Below are 22,697 nucleotides of genomic sequence, written 5' to 3'. Positions count from 1 at the left end.
TCGATGGGTGTAGAGACGAGCGCGGCGGGATGCGGCGGAACCGTGGGAGTTGAGTGTGGCGTTCTCCTCGGGGGTGGCGTGGGTGGTCGAGATGGAAAGGGAGAATAGGGACGAGAGGGGTAGGCGATCATCTCCCCTCTGCATTCCCCACCTTGCACTACGCCGCACGGGCGCCAGCCGCCAACGCCAACGTCAAGCGCTTTCGAGACTTAAGGCCGACACTCGCGTCGCGCACTTCGGCCCGACGACATCGAACGGCGGTATCGCAGGGACACACGTGCGGTCGAGGTGCTCCGCGATTAAACACCTCCAGAACGCAAAAATCGCAATTAGACGCGAACTCATCGACAATTGCGATCAAATTAATTTTTTTTTTCCGCGACATAACGCCCATTCAATTTGGATTTTCGTTACGTTTATCGTTGACTCGTGCGTCACAAATCGTCCGCGACACGTGCTACATGCGACAATTTTTATGTGCATATCGCGACAGGGAAGAGGGTGAAGTGTTTAAATAAATATTCGCAAGTGAGAAAAAGAAAAAGAAAATTTGCTTCGCGGGTAGACGTCTGATAGATTTCTCGATGCGCCTTTCGTTAAGGGGAGAAAGTTGCACGTGGTGGGATCTCGACGATCTCTGACAAAAGTCTTGCAGTGAACACAAGGAGTTGCATACGTTAGATAACAAGTGAAAAAGAGGGATCTATCATTGACGAGAGTGTCCTTATTTAGATTGTCAGGACCATGAAGAAATCGTATTTCGTCTTTGTGAGTACCGAATTTTTTTTATTACATTATTCGATGCAGCCAAATTTTGATTGTCTCTCGATTATTGACGAATAGGCCCTTCGTTAACTATTCGACTCTTATCTTTGTTAGAAAGAAATTTTTTTTTTTTCTCTCTGATCGCTGTCACTTGAAATATGATGGGAAAACAGGTCGGACCTCCTGGGATTCAGATGTATTTTGTGTTTCGGTCACTCTTGCTTGTTTCGTGGAAGATCAAAGGCCACGGGCATCACTTTAATCTGCCGATGGCTGCTGTATCTTTCTCATTTCCCTTTGAGTGGTCGAACTTTTGAATGCGGTCTCTGAGAGCCAGGGAATCTTCGTGTCCTTTCGCTGCGCTCACCACCCTCGTTCCCTATTGCCCAAGAACGGCGAAATTAACGACGTGACCACGTGACTCTCCCTCATCTGGGGGCTGAAGGGGAACGAGGTCAGTCAGTGCACGCGAGTCGACCAATGTCGGTTTCCAGGCTTTTCGGAGGCCTTGAGATATGGAGCTATATTAGCTGCGGTCAACTTCACGAGATCTATAGATTTTGTTTTGTTTGCATATTCCTAAAATATTACTGTATTTTGGTTTATCTTATTAGGATAGATTAAATTTTTCAATTTATAACAGCTTAATGTTTATATGACGATTATTGTTTTTAATATGTATTAAATTTATATATTATAGAAATTATAAATTTAATACATGATTACGGTATAATTCATTAAAATATTAATTCATAAAGGTCGAAGATACATGCAAAATTTGTAACGCGATAGCATTTCTGGCAAAAAAATCTATCGGCAGCTATCCACGCATCGCTGTCAATCGATCTGCCTTTCGACAAAAGATGGATTTTGCATGATGTTCTACGAATTTTGAGGCATCCTTGTTTGATAAACCAGAAACTTTGTCGAAACTTACGAGCGAGTTCGCGTTGCGTACAATACAAACGAGGAGCTTCCGCGCTTCTTCAACAGCGTCTTGAAAGAACTCGGAAGAGAACGCAGAACTAAAGTAAGGAAAGCAACGGCCATATACTGGGTCGTATTTTTGGCGTTCGCGAGTTTCAGAGCAGACGATTTATCGGAGTATGCGATGCATCTATTGTTGGCTCACGGATTTATTCACGGAGCTCGTTAAATGTTTTGAACACAACTTCTATTCCGATTTTTTAACTATCGATAAATGTTTTATTCTCATTCAAATGTTACGTACATTTTATTAATTATTTTAACATACGTATTTTTTATAACCATATACCAAAACGAATATCAGAACGGGTTTTTTTTTTTCCATATACTGTTGGTATAAAGGATTAACTCCTACAGAAAAAAACTTTTATATTTTTAACGAATATTTCAAATATTGTAAAAAATATAACGATGGTTCCCATCAACGGGAGATTTGACAAAAGGTGTTCAAGAAAAATCGTGTCTTTTGATTACTGAAATCGCTATTTCTACTTTTCCATTCCCGTAGAAAAGAGTTAGGTACTTTTCTGCTTTTAAATAGCTTATGAGCATTTCGAATATTTATTTTCCCATCTTCTACATGCATCTTTACCATAGTCTTTTTACCTCGTTCACAATTCTTCAGGCTGTTTTAAAGCGCGAATAAACCGCTGAGAAAATAAAACGAAACTTGTAATCTATGAGGTACAATGCTCGAGATTTCTTGTCCTGATCCCTACGTTGCCAAGAACGCCTTTTCTCACCTGCTCGAAGACATAAAAAATATAGGAACGATCGGGCGATCCCTGACATGTCTAGAGTTTGCTTTATTATCTGTCGATTATACGCGGCCACCCCTAGAGTTCCCTTGTTGTTCCGAATTCTTATTGTCGGGTCTTGCCGCCTGGGACTTGTCGCAGTCTATCTTTCTATGTTTCTGCTCGCCTCTCCAACTGTATACCTGTAAAGGATCTAGAAAAGACCCATGGCCGGCAAACAATGCTGGCGGGATCAGTAAAAGTCAACTGTTCACAAATCTTTGTAAAAGATAGTGTTAGAAGGAAATATGTGGGCGCCAACGCATCAATAGACTAATAAGAAAAGATAATTGCTCATGATATATGATTAAAAAAATAATTTCGTTTAGTAATCTAATAAATAAATAAAATAAAAATAGAATATAAAAATCGTTTTTGGCATTAAACTAGTTTTTTTTTTTTGTTTTTTTTTCCTTACATTTTTAAAAATATCTTTCAATATCGTGAGCTTTTTATTTTGAGAAATTTCTTATAGTTATTTTACCCAGCGCTTTCTTGCAATTAGCAAATTACACTACCGGTACAGGTTTTAGGACTTTAATATCCCTGCACGCGGAAACTCGTGTTAGTTCTAAAATTCGTGATTCCGAGGCAAGCAATATACTGTATAAAGGAAAGAGGCAATGAATATAACACGCTAGGTAATATACGCTTGCGCGATACATTTCCGGCGCATTTGAAGCAAGGCGCATTTACGTTTCTATGTAGTATTTATTATATTAACTCGCTCATCAGTAAAACAGATACGGCAGAATAGATTTTCGCAGAACTGCTGATATCAACGGTGATAATAAAAGTAATATTCATAATTTTTCTGAGGAAGAAACATTTATTCTAAAAGTAAAATAACTTTATTATTAGAGTGAAATAATCAAATGTCAATACTATAATATTTAATTATTTAAAATAATTTACGCTGATTCGAACAAACTGTTAAAATATTATAAACAGATTTTAAAATACTCGGCTATTATATTGCTATTGAATTTTAATTATCGTTAGATGAGCCGTTGTAGAATGAGATTATTTATATTCAATGCTATCGGCGGTATACGGTCGAAGACATATTCTATTTTTGAGGTCCTCGTGCATGCGAATATCGACGCGCTTTAAAAAATGAATCGCGTCCCTCGAAAATGTGCAATGCGAAGGTCGATAGTAATGGCATGTTTTAAACGATCCGCCGGACGGGACCGCAAATGAGTTAGACGGGGGGGAAACATTTAAGCCACACGGAAGTGTTTATGATCTATGGGCGGAGTGCCTGGGATTATGTACGAGGGAAGATTGCGCAAAGTGGATTAGTGGGATATTAGTGGCGGTCAAGCGTGCTGGCGCTTTCAAGATAAATACTTTGGCACGATATAGGCCCTGTGTCGTGTTACAAAGCGCCCGGGAATCGTTAGCCGCGTCTGCGCGTCGCGTGATTGAGTTCCGAGGTAGCTCCGGTTCTGGGGTATGCGTGGCTGAAGCGAAACGCTTTTAGACTCCTATTAGAAACTGAACACGACGAGGCATTCCTTAACACCTCGTTAATATTGCCCTGTCGTTTTAAGAAATTTATCTTTGATCACGACAAGATTAAATCTGCCTTGCTGGCTACGCGATGGTACAATTACTCTCTTTATTATCGCCCTAGATGCAAGACGGTGTAATTAAGGAGAACAAAAAGAAAGTAGATAAATATATATTTTTTTTTTTTTTTTTTTCTTATAACGCTTTTAATTTTATTAGATAAACGCACTTATACCCTTTTTTTTTAACTGTCTTGCAGCGAATTCTTTTGATCTCTCATCGAATTTTTTTATAGTGGGCAATATTTTTAATATAAATAACTATTTATACATGACTTTATATACTGTGTATATGTATACAAGTTTATACATTTCAAATTTAACAATACTTGTTACAGCAAATGAATCGTAACATGCGAAATATATTTCTGTTCTCGTTTTTCAATTTCACAATTTTATTAAAATGTAAAACTTAATTATAAACTAGATTAAATGAGGAGTATAATTATTTTAAAGTTAATTAATACAAATGTAAGGCGTAAACTAAAATAGGATGTTGTATTATATATTTTATAATAACTTGATACTTATATTTGGAAAGAATTATTTAGTTGATCCGGAAATCCATTTATTAACTGTTCTATTTTGCCAGGAACTAAAATTACATGTTATCATAACAGTTGATATAGATCACTGTAACTTTAGAAATTTTGACGTCGGTAGCAGTTTAAAGTTATAAATATATTTGACTTATAAGGTTCAAATTATCTGTTTAATATGACAAATGTAGAAAGATATGATGTAGAAAGATATGATTATGAGCTTTTCTGAGGTATTTTTAGCTCGTTTTTTTTTTTATTTCTAGCTGGAAAAAAAATAACTTATATTATCGATTTTCAAATCGCTATCCAAATGACAATTATTGGGACGGTATAATGTTATCGGTTAAAATACAATACAAGTTCGCGAGTTAACTTGTTCTTAAAAGACAGCAAATTCGGTTTGCTCATGGGAAATCTGTGCGAGCGTACCAGTATACATTAGGTCTGGGATCACTTACAAGGATACGGAAATGTTGTATGGATATTTGTACGAGTAGTCGGTATGAGAGTTTGGTAACGTTGTGTGAATTTCCGAGAGTCATGCCGGATTATCGAGCTAGCCGTTCTCCCGCGCGTATTTGATCCCAAATGTACCGCGGTCGGATCCCTTAGCCGATCGGATCTTTTGATTAAATCATTATGTAGCTTGAATATAATTTTCGCGGATAATTGTTTCAATCCTTGGCTATCGTATTAAATGATCTCATTACAAGAATAACCGAAGCCGAGCAATTTGAACGATGAAGCATTTAATACGTTCAAGTATAAATACGTTTCTGTAAATAGAATAAACTAATAATATAGCAAATAAATTTTAATTAAAAATTTATTTTCAAAATAAATAATAGATTTTTGACAATATTTAATCTTTAAATATTTTATCGCTACCGATATTGTAAAACTTCTTTCTGCTTCGAGTTTGAATGTCTCAAGACGGAGTGGAATGCGTTTAGGTATGAATCGAGGTTATAAAACGAATATCGCGTACATTTGTGATAAAAAAAAAAATACTGTAGTCATTTTCGAAGGCAGTGACCAACCCATTTCGATCGATTATAGTCTTCGCTCGATCGCGGCAACGGTTCTTGCATTAATGGGCTAAAAGAGGTGTTCCGTTCCGGCTCTCGCGAGGCACTTTACAGATTGCCCCTCAGAGTAGTAAGCCGTTAAGCTCTGTGCTGTACAGAAAATGTTTTAAGAACTTAAGGGCTGTGCCCGGCCTAAAAGGATTATGATCGGGCCGGCGTGACCACGCGCGGGAAGACGTTAAGAGTGGAAGCGCTCGCGCTTATCTTGGTAACGACCGCTCTCAGGTTTTACGGATTCTCTCTGCCAATCGGCCGATTGGTAGTTGACGCGCGTGCTGTCGTTGCTCGCCAGAACGATCGGGAATTCGAGGATTACGGCCGCGCATACATGCGATCGAGCAAGGTGGCGATGGCACAATGTCGTTGGGCCGCTCGAGATGTCAAATACCATCCGCTCCTCGTAAATTCTTCAGCCGACATCGTGCCTGGGATATTTCGATCTCTTCGCACGTTGAACTCTCTTGCATGGATATATAGATATGTAAATGCGGGCATGCGCTGGGACGGACGTAAAAAAAAGTACTTTGCCTGATGGCGATGTTAGTTTCGCGTTTTACGGTTTTCGGTCGTTCGCCGATTCGTTCGCTGTCGCACGTGTATATATTCGCGAGCACCGCGGGGAGTATCACGATCCCTTTGCACGTCGCTGTCTTCGTAGGTAATTTTTATTTCTCCCGTTACGCCGCCTTAGTATTCTCGGAAATTCATTTTTAACTTGAAAACAAATTATCCGGTCAGTTATACGGCATATTAATGACGGACAAACGTTTATCGCCCGCAGCATAACTCCGTTAATGCGGCTGAGACGGGTGGGTAATCTATTGAAGCGACAAATTATAGAGGTACGTTGATGACGGTAGTAGCATTGCTAGGAGTTACCTTGTTTTACGAATTTCTCTCGAACCAATCGATATGGGTAAGACGTTTGAGAAATTGAAGACTGCTGGACCGCATACGTTCAGTTGCTAGTCGGGATAATAGTTGTGCCAGGCGCCTTTCATCATCCTGAGGCGGTAATGGACCGATACCATCGGGATTCTCGGTGCTCTATTTCCAATTCCACAGGCTTTCTGTGTCGGCGATAATTTGGCACCTGGCATATATCGGGAAATTCTAAGGCATAGATACCGCGTCGCGCCGATTATTTTACTTTCCAAATGTGTTTTCGAAACGGCATATCTTAAATAGAAAAATGTGGAAAAGAAAAAAAAAAACACCAGCTTTCTCTAATTTTTAAAATACGTTGTACTGGTAGTGGTATCAAACATTTGGACGGAAAAATACGTCAAAGTAGAAAAATGCTCTCTTCGAAGTTATTTTTCATTTCGGTGGTAATGAAATAGCTAATAACTCTGATTTTAATGAACAGCACATATCGATTTTTGTATATTAAAAATTAAATAGCAGTTTTTTTAATTTCTGTTATAATGTTATAAGTACTAAGATCGTAAGAAAGAGAGAAATAGCGTAAGAATATACTATTACATAAATATTATAAAAATTAGAAGTTTAGTGAACTTAAAATTTTATTTTGACTTTATATTTGAAATTGACTTATCTTAAAATAACTTCAAATTGATGTATGGTAAATTATATACTTGCATATATCGTTTTCTAGTTTGCTTATTAAATTTATAAAATTAATAGAACCGATCTTCCTATGTACGTTATGTACATGTAGGTATATAGAAAATTATATGTATAGCTTGCCATTTACGTCTGATATTCCTCTTAGTAAACCTCTTAGTATTCAGAAAACTGAGATATCTGTTTGATAACGATGTAGTGAGCGTGCCAGAAAAGCAATTACTCGCTTAAATGTCGATGAGGTATCGATTGGAAACGAGAGACGTATTCCCTCTTACAAGCTTCTTCTAATACGACACGATTGGTGCTCGTTCGGTCGCGTTATTCGTTTCAAGCATTTCACTTCAGTCTTGCACCTCTAATTACGAGGAATTTCATGATGAATTTATCGACGGTATCCTATGTTACTTGTAAGAAAAGAAAAAAAGAGTGAAATCTGCGGAAGAGCGCGGGGTGGATCCGGGTTCAAATCTCAACATTAATTTATTTAAATCTAGTATCTTAAAAAGCACCTTGTACGTTTAAATATCTTTAAAAACCAATAAATTAGAAATAGGTTACCTAACGAATAAATCTTTAACGAATTCCAAATAATTAACAACATTTTTTTAAGTAAAAATATATCGTACGTCTACAAATCTTTTCGCTGTATTCGCTTGTGGATGATCGATTTTGGAATGATCGGAATTGAGAATTCCATCTCACGCGGCTGGTAACGAGAATGACGAGATTAGATATCGATTACGTTCGCGTCACGCGTCATGAGGAGAAACGATTTTTCGCCGAGCCGATGAGCAATTCTCGATAGAAACGGAATGCTTCAAGGAATGATATGGTAATTTTTTTTTTTATTCCGGATATCGGTTTTTAAGATACGCTGTTTTTCATACGAAAGAAATTTACGTTGTTTCGTGAAATTATACTTCGGATTACGTAGCTTAATATTTAAAACACACGCGAAATTATTTTCACATGCTACAAATAGTACTAATATAAAAATTATCACATCTGGGATAAAAATATCTGAACTGAACTTTGTAAGATATTTAAAATTAAAGAAAATACTGTTAACAGGTGTATATTTTTCGATACAAATTTTATGTTTAAAAAATTATTTTTAACATTCTTTAAGATGCAAATTTCGTATTTGGAAAACATCATGCATATTTAATGTGATAAGATTAGCGGATTTGCATAATGAGAACATGACATTCTTTCAATAAATACTATGGAAGGAATCTGTATCAAATTGACAGATAAAATAAAACAGATCGATAGTGAATCTCAGCGCGAAATAGAAGTTAAATAGTTTCTCGTAAAACGATACACGTGTACGTTCACGGAACCTTTTCGATGACTTGGAAATTAACGGAAACCGTTAAAATCGGCTTTCGTTACGCGAGTTAATTTCAAAAATCCTTCAGAGTATCGACATTAGTGATAGAACAATATGTGTGTAGAAACTACTTCGCAGAGTGTTATCCCATTCGCATTTAAACAGAATTGCTTTTGCAAGATGCATTAACTCGCATCAATAACGTTAATGATCGAAACGTATAACGTAAGAAGTTATTTTGAAATGCATTTGTTGCTTTTGAAATGCTTTTTGTTGCTAAAAAAAAAAAAAAAAAAAAAAAGAATTAATAAATAAAATTGCAGGTTTGATTATTGTTCTATCGTTTATGTCGCTTTCGAGCGGTTGATCGATATGGTTATTTCCTTGGCGAGTTAAAAGAAACGTCGTTTCGCTTGTTACGCGCTCATATTGAATCGGAAAGTCATTTCTCTGGAGTAGTCGACGACTGTGTTTCGTGACACATATATCGAAGGGAAGGGCGACATTCAACGTGCCGTCATTAACGCTCGCCACGGGAGAGTGCGACGACCCGGGTCGCAATTAGTTCGCGTACCTGGTCCATGAGCCTGGCGAAGAAACGAAACACCGCGCAAAGCGCATCGCGTGATCGCGCAGTCACGTCTCTTTCGTATCGCGGGGGACGAATGTGTGCGTATGTATGCAGGTGCAGCATGCCCGTGCGCTAAAATACTAAAATGCGACATCGCGTACGCAATTATGTGGGAAACACGCGGACCATTGACGTGCCTACGCGCACGCTGTTTTCTCTACTTAGGCGGCACAATTTTCTTTTTCGTCCCTGTCCTCGCCGGGGGCTATAAATATCATTCGTGCCCGCGAATCGACATGTGCACATGCTCTCGCACGTTTTATTTACTTAATTATTAATGATGTTTTTCCTGCAATGTAAAAGGGTACAAAAACAGGAATATATTAATACGCGAATAAAACTCTCCCGATCGAAACCTGCAATTAGACGACGAAAAATGAAGAGATAGGTATAATATTCGAATTTGAAATGTATAAATTATCATCACGTGCGCATGTAGATACAGATATCATGTTTTAAAACATTTTTTATTATATATTGATTAAAACGTATATTTAAAATTGGTATACATTTTTTTTGGTTTATAATTATTACATTTCAAGTATTTCGTGCAAACAGTGGTCATTATTACACGACACGTTATGCAACGCGAGAGCTTTCATCTCTGTTAGATTCGGTCCTCCGTGAATTAATTTCGAGGATTATCTTTAGAATTACATAGCATAAAGAGCATTACAAGCCAAGATACTGTAGCATAATATCTATTCTATACATGCTTCAATTTTGAATTACACTCGACGGTGCAATTTGTTTGGGTTTATTAATAATGCAATAAAAAAATGAACTTAATTTATCTTTTAATTAACTTTATAATATCCGTTCGCATATTAAATGTATATTTTCGCGCGTATCAGAAAATCGTGGAAGTTGCGCTATAGAGTTCTCTCCATACTATGGACACTGTTGTGCGTTTGCACGATCGGAAATATGAAACTATTTTCAACTCGCAGTTAAGTAATATCATTGAAAAGCTGAGGAAGCTGAACGCGCTTTGAAAAGAAAACGTTTTTCTTGAAATAATGCGAAAAGGCACCATAAAAATGCATCTGCGGGAATAAAATATTGGATCAGGTTGTGTAAAGAAGCATTAATATGTCATAAAACGAAGGTTCAATCAGAAATTTTCTATAAAAATTTTATAACCCATCAACGCACTTGATGTCCTTGCTATATTTCCGTTCATGCACCGTGTAATCAGGTACATGAATGGAAAAATCAATGAAGCTTGCAAAGACCATTTGAGATATATTCTGAAACACTATTTAATGTATAAGATATACTATTACGTATAAACCGTAGAAGAGATTCCCAATATTCCGGGACTCCTCGGCATTGAGTAGCAAAGAATTCAAGTTTATTTCGCGGAAGACAGTGGTAAAAAGTAATTAGAAAGAGCGAGCGATTAATTATCACGATTAAAATCCTTCGGGTAATCTCGCGATTTAACGCGACGAAAGGTCGATTTGCATAATCCACCCGTAGACAGCGAGCGAAATTCGACGTTGAGTTATTCCATCTGCCTCTGTAACATTGTAATCTTCGCGTTATTCGATCGTTTAAAAGTCCTTCGCACCAGTAATTTAGATTTAAGTCCGAGTAGCTTAACGATTTCTGTTCTTTCCAAGTTATAACGCTTACTTTTATTACGGCCGTTAAAGTTGACTCGGATTCGCTTATACTTTTTTTTTTTTTTTAATATAAAATTAGATAACGTGACCTAGAAGCGATAAACAAATAATCGTTTCGCCGATATTGACCTAAAACCGCGTTAAGAGACATCCGCGGCGGTGTGTCGATTTTCTTACCGCGTGACGAGAGCACCAAGTAGGAAGAAATTTCCACTTTGGACTCCGTGGCAATATCGCGTTTTTATCTCTTGAAATAGAAATGACCAATTCTATGTACCGCAACGTGAAACAGCTTGGCGAAGGAGCGAGATTGGCTTCGATCGCTTGATCGGGCCAATCTCCACGCGAGTGTCGAAAATATTCCTTATTTTCCATTACGTTTTTGCAATGCCAAATCTTGCCGATATAATTTTCATTTTGCACAAATTTTTCTGATATTTTTTTCAAAGCGATCGCCCGACAGCTTGTACCTTTTCAGTTAAATAAAATCACGTGTACGTATATGGAAAGAGATATGGCGTGTAGGTCGCTAAAAGCAGTATAAACTTGTTTCTACATATCCACGATATCGTTGAGTATTCAGAAAGATTTTGTAGGAGTATTTGCAGTTGAATGATGATATCTAAATGTGGTTTATGTCAGTAGTAAAATTCCGTCAAGTATCAATTAATCTCATAATTATAATATTTTAAAATTTTAATTAATAAGAAACGCGAATAGAATTGTTATTGTAGCCACGTCCGGTAATGTAGAGGTAATTTGTATCAACGTGCAAAATGATTTCAAGAGATATTGAAGGCACTATAAATATAGAGTTCACTCGTACATTGTTCAAGTTAGTTCGTACGGAACACGAAATCCGGACACGTCTCGGTACGTTTGACAAATTGACGCGAACTTCAACGAATGACTTTTAGCTTGATGTGAGGCGAGTTCTGGTTTAAGTTTGGTCGTCAAATTTATTTTCAGCGCATGGATAGATGAGTGAAGTAGTTTCCTCGAAAAGTAATGTCGATTAATAACAGCAAATATTCGATTTTATCGAACAGATGCTCGGTTTTGCGCCATGAATCATTAAAAAAAAAAGACGTGTTAGGATAGTGACAACTTTACGTGACTTAATTTTAAGATATAAGCGTCACAAATAACAATAAATTCCTAAAATTCAATAAATAATTTTGGTTCAATTTTGTTACGTTCTATATGTACGACTGTTCGAACAACGACGCGAGAGTTTCAGTTCTGGAAACATTTAATTTTATTTCTAATTAAATGTGTATACTTGCAACTTTATTTGTCCGAAAGACGTGTGCATAGCTTCTTCTTGCATCTGTGTTTTCAATTCTAGATCGTCTTTAAGAAAATCGCTCCTCAAGACCTAGGTCGTCGATTCAATTTCTCACGCGCGAGCGACAGCTCGTGATAGCTCGAATGGAACGCGGAATCGGATACGTTTCGGTACGTTTGACAAATCGACGGAAGCGAGCTCGCGGAAGTTTTTTCTTCGACGCGAAAACTCGCCGCGCCACTTTGCGCAAGTTTTTTGATGGGGCACACGGTCGCATCCTCCTTGCACGAAGCACCTTAGTTATTTTTCCGTGGAAGATCGTTTCCGGTTTTTCCCGTTGCGCATGAAGTAGTTCGGTAGAACCTAAAACTTTTTTTACGTTTTGTATACGCGTTTTAATTTTTATTTATTAAAATTCCTTTCAACGTTAATCGCTTCGCATCACGATTTTATGTAACATAAAACATGGGAATTAATCGTATAATTTCCGCTGTTCTTTTACTCCCTTTTCGCATAATTTATCATTTAGATATCTATTATTCATTACATATCTTAATGTCATTATGAATTAAATATTTCGAGAAATTTTAAGAAGCTGGGACAATAGAGAGCTTATGGCAGTAATTGGCGAAAAAAGTAATGACATTTAAAAATTGACTATCGATATAATTATTTAATGAAATAAATTTTTATGATAAAAAAAAAAAAACACGAATTCCCAATTACAATCGTATCGAACGATCGTAAGGGCACGTGAAGCAATTAAAATCGTGTATGCACAAAGACTTTCAACGAACATGGAATTCAAACCGATTTGGCGATATGAAACGAAATTAGCGTTTGGATCGTATGATTGCTAATAATTTCGGTAAATAGATTTTATTAATTAGGAAATTTGACAAATTTAAATGTGCAAACGTACGAACGCAAAATGATGAGTATGTATTAATTTATAAAATAGCACTGAATATTACTGTAATAAGTTATTATATAATTAAAAAATAATCGTGATGACGATAAACATTTTAATGAATCTTTGAACATAAAATTCGAAGTCACGGTGTTATTACACTATACACTGAAAACTAAAGAATATGTGCAAGTTTTATTACGTGCTTATCTTTCTATTAATTCCATTAACATATCGCGAAAAAAAATTACCTCGCACTTTAGGTATATTGCATTTAATTACGAAAGACTTGAGACGAAATTTATTATACCCCCATGATCGATAGATCGTCCACGACCAGCGTTGATATTCATTGCCGGTTACGGCAGTATTCTTAATAGAAATGCGATATATGGGATTGGGCGAGACGCTTCTCATATTTCATCGTTTCTCTTTTTGTCATATGCCTGCTTCTTTGATCATTGTGTAACATGAATTGCGCGTGCGGGTCCGGTTGAAAGTGAATGCTTCAGCGCACCTGCGCCAATTTTTTTATAAACAAATTTTAGACATCTAACCATCTACTAATGTATAAAAAAATTTGAATTATCGATAGTCGATTAAATTAAAAAATTCTCCGGTTCGTTATAATATGCACGAATGCTAATAACGTTTTAAGATCGGCCGCGAGTCTGGCGAGATGTTAGCCCGACGAGAGAGCAGGATTTATTGATCAGCCGCTATAAGCCCACGAATGCTCTTTCCCTCTCTCCGCCGGGGATTATAAACGGATCGCAAAGTTTCGTTGTGTTCCATCCTTCGCGAATTTTGCGCGCGGTATTACGCAAACCAGGCTTGCAACGTCTTGAATTACGCGCGAGGTTCTTCTTCTGCATGTAGGCGCGGCGCGCGCGCCTCTGTAAGCGTCTTTAATGGTACATTAACTGCTGCGGTTCTCTTAAATTATTGATATTTACTCGGCACAACCGGAATACGTACGAACATGTTTTCTCGAGCACGTTTCTCATCGGAAGAGAGATATCCACGTTCGCGCAAACGTGCGCAAATTAAATTTTATATGCTTAGTAACGACACTTCCTCAAATTCCTCCTTGGACGACTTGTTAAATCATACGGGGCAAGTTGAAACGCATTACGAACCGTATATAGAAATTTGGTTATTCTCTTTGGGATTTTCAGACGCACAATTATTGCCGCGAAACTTGTTTGCTAAACTTTAAAAATCTGTGGTACTTTTTTAGTCACATGTTTGCGTTATTATATCTACATTTTTTTTTAAGTACTGCGGTAAATAAATGTCACAGCGCATAAACGTCATATTTGTCATGAAGACATGACAGTTACATTGCAATGTAAGATATTTAAATATTATTTATAAAAAAAAAAAGAATCCCTTTTCACGTTTATTTGACAGAAAACATGTAGATTTATATAGATCGTTGAATGAAAATTAATATAAATTCATGCAGACAGTTAAATCGATAAGATCAAAGTTTTTATCGCTGCCAGCTGCTGTATTTACGTTTTTATTTTTTACTTCAACGACTGACAAAAGCGCATAAACTAATTCGGGCAATCTAATTCGGGATTGATTTTTATTTTCTGACACTCTGTTTTTCTGTAACATGACAATAATTTGTGTCGTGTCAATTAAGCCGCGAGCTACAATTTTTAGGTGTGTACGTATTAAAAGATATTGCGTCATTAATTTTTTTTTTTTTTACGTCGATATTTTGCTTGCTTAATACGAGTGACGTCTTCAACCATTTCTAATTTTTCTAGGCAAAGACAACTAAAATAACGATGCTGGCTCTCTTAGCTATGCTTGTTTGCTGTGTTTGAAACGTAATTGCGGATTGCCTCATCCGATAAGTTAGCTTAACCCATAAATTTGTCTAGAGCTAGATTATGGTGGGGAGATGCAAATGCAATTTCGTTCGTTGATTGACGTAGCTACGGCAACTGGGACGCAGACTGGACTGATGTCATTTTAATGCCTTTTTGCTCGTTAGAATAAATCGTCTAGTTCGTGCAATTCTACTTTACAGACTTTATTTAAATCGCGATGAATTTCAATGAATCGATATCGCAGAATATCTGAACTTTATTTTCAAATAAAGCAAAAATGGATATTATAAAAACAGGAAGTTGCAGGCATAATTTCTTCTTTGATAAAAAAAAAAATATATATTTTTTTTAATTCTATAGTTATATTTTTATATATTATTATCGTGAATAAAAGGTAGACACAATCAAAGATCTAACAATCGTGTATGTAACGTGTTACATTAGTGCAGCTGCCGACAGACAAAACATTCGCCAAGTGACGACATTACCTACGCAAATTTGAACTAAAACGCAGTGATTTCGCTTCACATTTATTCGCGTAACCGTACACTTGCAACATGTATTTGCTCGAGCAGACGCGGAAACGAATGTTGATTCATTCAATAGAGCGTAGATACTCACTGCGTCTTGGACTGATCGATACTTTTGCCTTTTCTCTTTCGAGCACGTTTCTTTCTCGCGATAAATCGGCGAGACTCTTTTATTATTCGTCGCGTTATAAAAAATTAAAACGCAGAAAGCTAAAATAATTACAGGCACACGGTGATTGTTATAAGCGATTTTATAGCTAACGGTTCAGTTTTGTTTTGTTGAAAATAGCTTCTCGCCAAACAATCGCATTCGGTCTCTTTTCACCAGCACTTTTTCGCCTTCGGTTGCTCGTTCGCATTCTGATCGTATTTGCAAATTCTGGTTCTACGCTGGGGCGTGCGGTAGACCGCGGAATTCAAATAAACCGTAGAATATCGATTTTTCTTCCTTTTCTTTCTAGTATATCGCACCGTTGATTTTTCCGATTTTCGCTAAAAAGAAGTTGCTTTAACATCACTCCCTAATACAAATTTATACGACGAAGAATAATACATTTTACATATATGTATAGATATATATATATATATATTTTTTTTTTAATAAAAAAAGACTATCTTTAAAACAAATTGGTAACGACCGATGGGTGCGCAAAGGGAGGTAGTTGAATTTACGGCCTACGGATATATCGCGGCAGGTACTCGCGGAAATTAACACGTTTCGGGGCCGTTGATTGACGCGCGGGATTGCACGCCGCGACAGCAGGAATTGCGTAAGTGTTATCGCCGAACCGTGAAGGATCGGGGGAAGAGAGGCTGTTAAATGCGCTACGGGGGCGCCAACGAGGGATGGCAGGCGGAGAGCGCGGCCGTATAGGCACCCACACACCAAACTCAATTCTCACTCCCATATTTCTGGCTTGCGCCGAACTGGAAGATACATCTAGATAAATGCGGCGAAACGTGCCGCCGGCGGCGCGCCGCGGCGAAAGTTTTGTCGACGCGGCACGAAGCCGGCCGCGGCTTTCCCAGGGACAGGGACTTTTCGGTACGAGATTTACCGCCGCGACGCCCTTCGACGTCGTATGAGTGTCGGGTGGTCTTCTATCAGGTGAGACTGGAGGTACCGAGCTACCGTAATGCCGCTTTTTCCACCGTGTCGAGGACGGTTTCTAACAATGGAAGTTTTTCGACGGATTTCTTTACGGAGCGCCTTACGTCATATAATTTCTTACCTCGTCCCTCTTTTTTTTTTCTTCTCTCTTCTTTCTTTTTTTTTTTTTTTTTTATGCCACGTTTCTTATATTGTGCTTATCGCCAGGGCAAAATAACGTTTCTAGGGTGGGACCACGTACCTCGGTTTATATTACAAATTTCTTGTACTTAAGGTACATTTGTTTGATATAACACAATTTTATTTCTATTATTAGATTACACTCCTTTCATAACAAGATTATTTGGAATTATACAATAATTACGTGATGCATTGCAGCGACTAAGATGGATGTTGAATGAACTTTTTATTATAAAAATTTTCTACCGTTCTCTAAAGATAAATTTATTATTTTTAGTTAAATTAAAAAAGATGCGATCTAATATAATTAGCTCTTAGTTACTACAAATAATTTTCCAATAATGATATTAATATGATAAGAAATACCTATTTAAAATTATTGATTAATTAAGATTTTTCAAGTACTTCGTGTATTTCACTCTTTAAAACGCGTCTAGCTTGTCTGTATAAATACTTCAATTAACGTTTGACTACACTTTTAACAGCGATTAGCTGTTATGTGGTTAGGCATTATTCATTTTTATCATTTTGAGGCAGGGAAAAGGGACAAAATTTTTCAGTGCACGATCTGCTTAAAGGGTTGGAAAAATAGGATAGGACGTGCGCGAATGCGAGCCCAATTTTTTCCTCCAGAAAATTCGATCTACCGTATACGGTCGTACGCGCGAGGACTTTACTCGACACCGGGCTCCGGGTTTCCCGTTCTCTTCCCAAGCTAGCAGACATCATATTTTTTATCGCCGTGAGAAATCTAATTTTGCTGCAAATTCGATCGCACGTAGAGGCAACGTCCGCGACCGGAAATTCACTTTAATGCACGCACGTAATTCTACCGAGTAGTTTAAACTAGGGGTGAGAAGCGCTAAATATAATTTGCGAGAAATTGTCTCGTGACCCAACCACGTACCGTATCCGTACTTTAAAATGAATGGAATACAAATATGCATACTGTCTAAAATAAATATATAATTTAAACGCACACGGGAATATTTTCCATTGTCGTACATACGTCACGTCAAATGATAATTCTTTTAGCTTAATTGACAGTCGATCTTTTTTTTTTGATAGACGCCAAGTTGATTATACGTATAGTAACTTTTAAATGCTGTAGTTTTTATAATTAAAATTTTTAATTTGTTTTACATGCTGAGAGATCTCACAGTAGAAATTATTTATATTTATCGTAGCATATGTTACACATTTTGTTTAAATTAAAATATGACGAATTATCAAAATAGTAAAAATCTATAGTTAACGTTGTTTCCGTCTTTTTTCCCATCGCGAATGGTAGTTGAATTGAAATGTCAGGAGACATTGCGTATTCATCTTTCGGCTGCCGCATGCGTTCCATTCGTTTCATCAGATTGCTGCGTTTGCTCCATTCGTTATTCGAAAACGCGAGGAAACGATGTTAACGCAACACATTGGCGCGAGCTTTTTTTTTTTTTAGAACATCCAGGCCGTCCGCAGTTTGCAATGCGAAATTAATAATGCGGAATAGTAGAGTTGAGAAAGTTATTTAACAAAATTTAGGTACATTTTAAAAGACGTACTATTCACATCGAGACGTATTGCCTGGAAATAAAAGTTTTAATTGATTTTGTTGAACTATTTTGACGTTGTTGTATATTCTATACGCGGTACCAAAGGCAAAAACTGTCTTTCTATAATATATGATGCCCTCTGACCTACATTTTATCAATTTCATTTACTTCACCATTGTGAGTTGCATCGAATCGACATGTATGGTTATTATTTCCAGCAATGAATATTAACGATTGTATTTTAATCGGATTTATTTTATGATCGATGAAGATTTATGAGCATAAATTTATTTATTGATAGATGCATACCTTCATATGTTATTAACGGAGAAATGTAACATTTTGAAATATTTTTCCTATTGTCCGATTCTTTTATTATAAAATATCCGCGTAGTACTGAAAATTATACATATACTAATATTCTAAATTTTTTTATTTATACTCTTACTCAAGCTGTCGATTTCAGAAAGTATACTTCATCTGTCGGGAACATTTTAACATAATTTTCTCAATACCTAAGGAAATATTTATTCTGATAGTACTCTTTACAAATGAATTATTCATTATTACACAGTTAAAGTACTTTTACCGATGAATCAGCCTTTACTTATAAACATAACATTTAGTCTGTTCTGTTGCGAAAATTTCTTATTACAACGGGGATGCTAATTCGAACGTTAAACGCCGTGCAATTACGTTCTTTTAAATACTCCGTGAAAATCTCCATGACTCGACGGAGGAGATTACGGGATTTTCGCTATTGATAGTTGACGTGCCATATGTGCTACAGTGTAATTTAATGCGAAGATGATGAAAGGGGCGCCGAAGGACCTAAGATAGATGGAAGCGTCACTTTGAAAGACATATCGCGACATCAAAAGAGCCGCCGTCGCGTAAATTTCGCGTGCGCACTTTCAATACTCTCTCTCCCCCTCCGAAACGAGAGGGTCTCCTTAATTTCGGAATGCATCGCACAGTACGTGTGGCACAGAATTTGCGGATGTTGACGAAGCACTTACCGCTTCGTGTCACGTTTCTCTCTCGCTACAACTTCTTCGAGGGGAATAGGGGGAGGGACGTAACGGCAGTTTCGAACGTCGCGCTACATCTTCCGCGTGCAGTCTCGTCTCTGATGAACCCGGTGAGAGTGCTCGTATCTGGTGGCCAATCTGCATGCCTGTCGCCTTGATACGCGAAGTACTCGATCTAATATTAAGTTCAAGGCAAGGGGACTAATCCTAATCTTCGGAAGTTTTGAATAATCTCAAAATTCCTCGAGTTTTAAGGACTGCAACAGTTAAGAACTTACTGACGTAAAAATAAAGTTAAGGGAAAAAAAAAAAAAAAAATGTAGAAAATAATAGTTTTCGGATTTTGACAATTTTTAACAATATTTCCATCGATCACGTCGTTTCATAAAACAGCATTTTTTTCTTCTATTTTTTTTTTTTTTTTAATCTTTGCAAAATAACCATAGAATGAACACAGTGAATCGATTAAATAAGCTTTGTCGTTTGGCTTTAATGAGAATTAAATCGGAACGTAAGTCCTTCATTACTTATCTTCAGAAGGATTGGCATTAGGATGAGCACTGAAGGCTTTTCGATGGCCGACCGAATCCGAAGAGGCAACCTCACTCTAAGAAATATCGTCTGTTAACTGTTTTCTCAGCAGTTAAGAGGCTCTTCTTTCTTTCTCTTTCTCTATCCGTGGGTCGAAGTCTATTGATTTCCTTGAGTATGATTACGTAGCAATAAGAACGCTGATTTATTTTGCGAGAGAAATTAAACCTGTTAAAAGATCGAAACAAATCGAAGAATCTAACGAAACGAGCTAACTTTTCTGTTATCAATACATGCATGCTAACATTACGTAATTAAAGAGTTTGGCATAATTCTTAAAACACCCGCACGTTTTTTTTTTTTTTTTTTTTTTGTGGAAACAAGAACTTGCCTGGAACAAGTCCAAAATCTAGTTAGAATTGGAAGAACTTTAACATCCTCTTACATTTTAGCCGAACCGAGCACATTTTCGGTAAACGTGGGTGCAGTTGAAAATCTATAAATCGGAAATCTTTTTTTTTTTTACGTATTACTGCTATTACGCTTAAGGTTTTTTTTTATGCAAACTAGCTAATGGTCATATTGGTTCTTCGTCGCTAAATTGTGGAGGAAGAGATTGTCGATATAGGTTGGCACGTGTCTCATGCGAATTGGATCAGATACTTTCCATCTATAATGTATTCCTTCCATCGTCCTGCATCTGAAACTCACTTAAACACGACAGCGCTGTATATTTGCGCCGATATATACGCGAAGCTACCTGCACCTTGATTATCGAATTATCTCCCGCGTTTCTGCTCCCTGCAGACGCAATCCGATGTTCGTTGCTGAATACATTCGCCGTCTCGCTGTTGGGATATCCGTGATTGGGTGCTTTCGACCAGATGTTCCGCCGTGATGCATTTAAAAAAAAAAAGCACGCGAAAGAATACAGCAGAATAACGTACCGCGCGGGTTCAAGAAATGTATTATAATAGTGGAAAAATAATTGCGAAATTTGTTAGAGGCGAGAAGTCCACTGAATATGTCAAATATATCTGCTTATTATTGACAATTATAGAATATTTTATAGTGCACACAGCGCGTTTTATCTTGAAAATATTTTCTTATTCCTATCTAGCGCTAGCTTTTATATCACAATACAAATTTGCCTCTTTCAAACGGACACTCGCCGCGCCGTCTTTAAAGCGTGGTTAAAAAGCTTGCACACAATTTGTGTGCTTTTGTCGAGAAAACCTGCTGGATCAAACCCAATAAAGTCGAGAAAAGCGATAAAGCGGTTAAATCGACGGCGCGTTAACGGGAAGCCCCGATCATTGTTTCGCGAAACCCGATGGGAGAAGCGTGAAAGGAACGATGGGGGTGGTATCGAGGTGGAAGACGTATATACTTGTGTTTCTGTCTCTCCGCGTTGCTTTTATTAGATTCAGAGGTAAATCGTTGCCGATTAAGGTAATGGATAACGGTGGATATATATAGACAACCGAACTCATCAAGTTTTACATTGTATACATTCGAACAGAGAGAAAAGGGTGGAAAAGAGAAAGGGAGAAGGAGAGAAAAAGAAAAAAAAAGAGAGATAGAGTCAAAGAGACGAGCAAACGATTACTATTACTGGTTAGTTTATCTATTACGTCGTTGAACGGGCAGCTCTTAATTTTGCATTTACTACGAGGTAGACTTCTCAGAAAGCACTTTATTATCGCCGGAATCGCGCCATCGGTAATTGATGAAAAACAAATAACGAGCTTAAAATAGTGGTCGCGGTCGCGCGGTTATACGGAACCGCCTAATTGGGGGTGGTTCATCTTAATTCCGGTTACGCGGGAATGATTCCCTCTCGAAAGACCTTTCGTAAACGTTCGATCGGGCAGGGGCCAAGTTTCAGGTGGTTAGAGGTGGCGTCACGGTTTCGTTTTTCAGCGCTAATGGCTTTACGTGTCCGCGTGATTGAAGTAAATGCACCGCGATAAATGGATAGTTACCGGTGATAAACGAGCCGCGGAGGGCGAAGATATTTTTTACAGCTAAGGTATCTTCTCGGGCGCACATTACTTACCCGCAAAAATGAAGCAAACGCGGTTAAGGAAGTTTGAAATAATTAAGGGAGTGGAGATGAAGTGTTGATGAAGTTCAAGATTGATAACGGTTAGATTGGAAGCAAATTTAAACAGTGATTTCCTTGATGTGAGACCCGAGCTTTTTTGTAAATTTCAAAAATTCGTACATTAGAAAGTTTGAGTCAAATTTAATTTTTTTTATTGTTTTATGTTTATAATGTGTTATTATAATTGTTTTTGTTAACCAAAGGTAACTCCGGTTGAGCGGTTATTACATAATTATGTTAAACTTTTTTTACGAACTTTAGTTATACATATTATCTCCTTTTGAACGCTATTTTTCGCGTTTTAATAGTAATAATAGACGTTATAGTATCCTTTCTCTTTTATTTCCTGATAATGCTCTTAATGTCTACGGATATAATTAGCTTCACTTTTATTAGCAGCGTCTAATTTAATATTTTGCGCGTAAATCATAAATACGATCATTATACTGAGAGATAATCTCATAACTAGTTTGATGGAGTCTTTTAAGGATCTCGCTGTGTTGCTTCTAATTTGTGCTTCGTAAACAAGTTATTCAATCAAGGCGTAAAAAAAAGGGTCGCTGTTAAGTTCGGACCTGTCTAAATACGAAGTTATGGAATCCGTGTCAAGCGGCGAAATTAACGTTCTTGAGGAAGACTCGCCGATTAGGGGAAGAAGATCGATTGGTGAATAACCGGCCGGT

At 37.3% G+C, this 22,697-nt stretch overlaps 1 protein-coding gene across 3 annotated transcripts in view; it reads left to right on the top strand.

Annotated features, from left to right (window-relative positions):
- Window positions 1-202: 202 nt before the first annotated feature.
- Nolo (no long nerve cord) overlaps window positions 203-22,697 on the top strand; it is a 140,981-nt gene continuing 118,486 nt past the window's right edge. Inside the window, exon 1 of one of the 3 annotated variants that reach the window (XM_070672405.1) lies at window positions 203-768. In XM_070672405.1, coding sequence (XP_070528506.1) covers window positions 745-768 — 24 coding nt within the window. In that variant the 5' untranslated portion in view covers window positions 203-744. The remainder of the gene's footprint in view (window positions 769-22,697) is intronic. The other 2 variants (XM_070672406.1, XM_070672404.1) reach the window with 2 other exon arrangements.

This window comes from Cardiocondyla obscurior, linkage group LG25 (genome assembly GCF_019399895.1).
Source record: "Cardiocondyla obscurior isolate alpha-2009 linkage group LG25, Cobs3.1, whole genome shotgun sequence".
In the NCBI taxonomy this organism is placed as follows: Eukaryota; Metazoa; Arthropoda; class Insecta; order Hymenoptera; family Formicidae; genus Cardiocondyla; species Cardiocondyla obscurior.
This window is presented reverse-complemented; position numbering and strand designations above follow the sequence as displayed.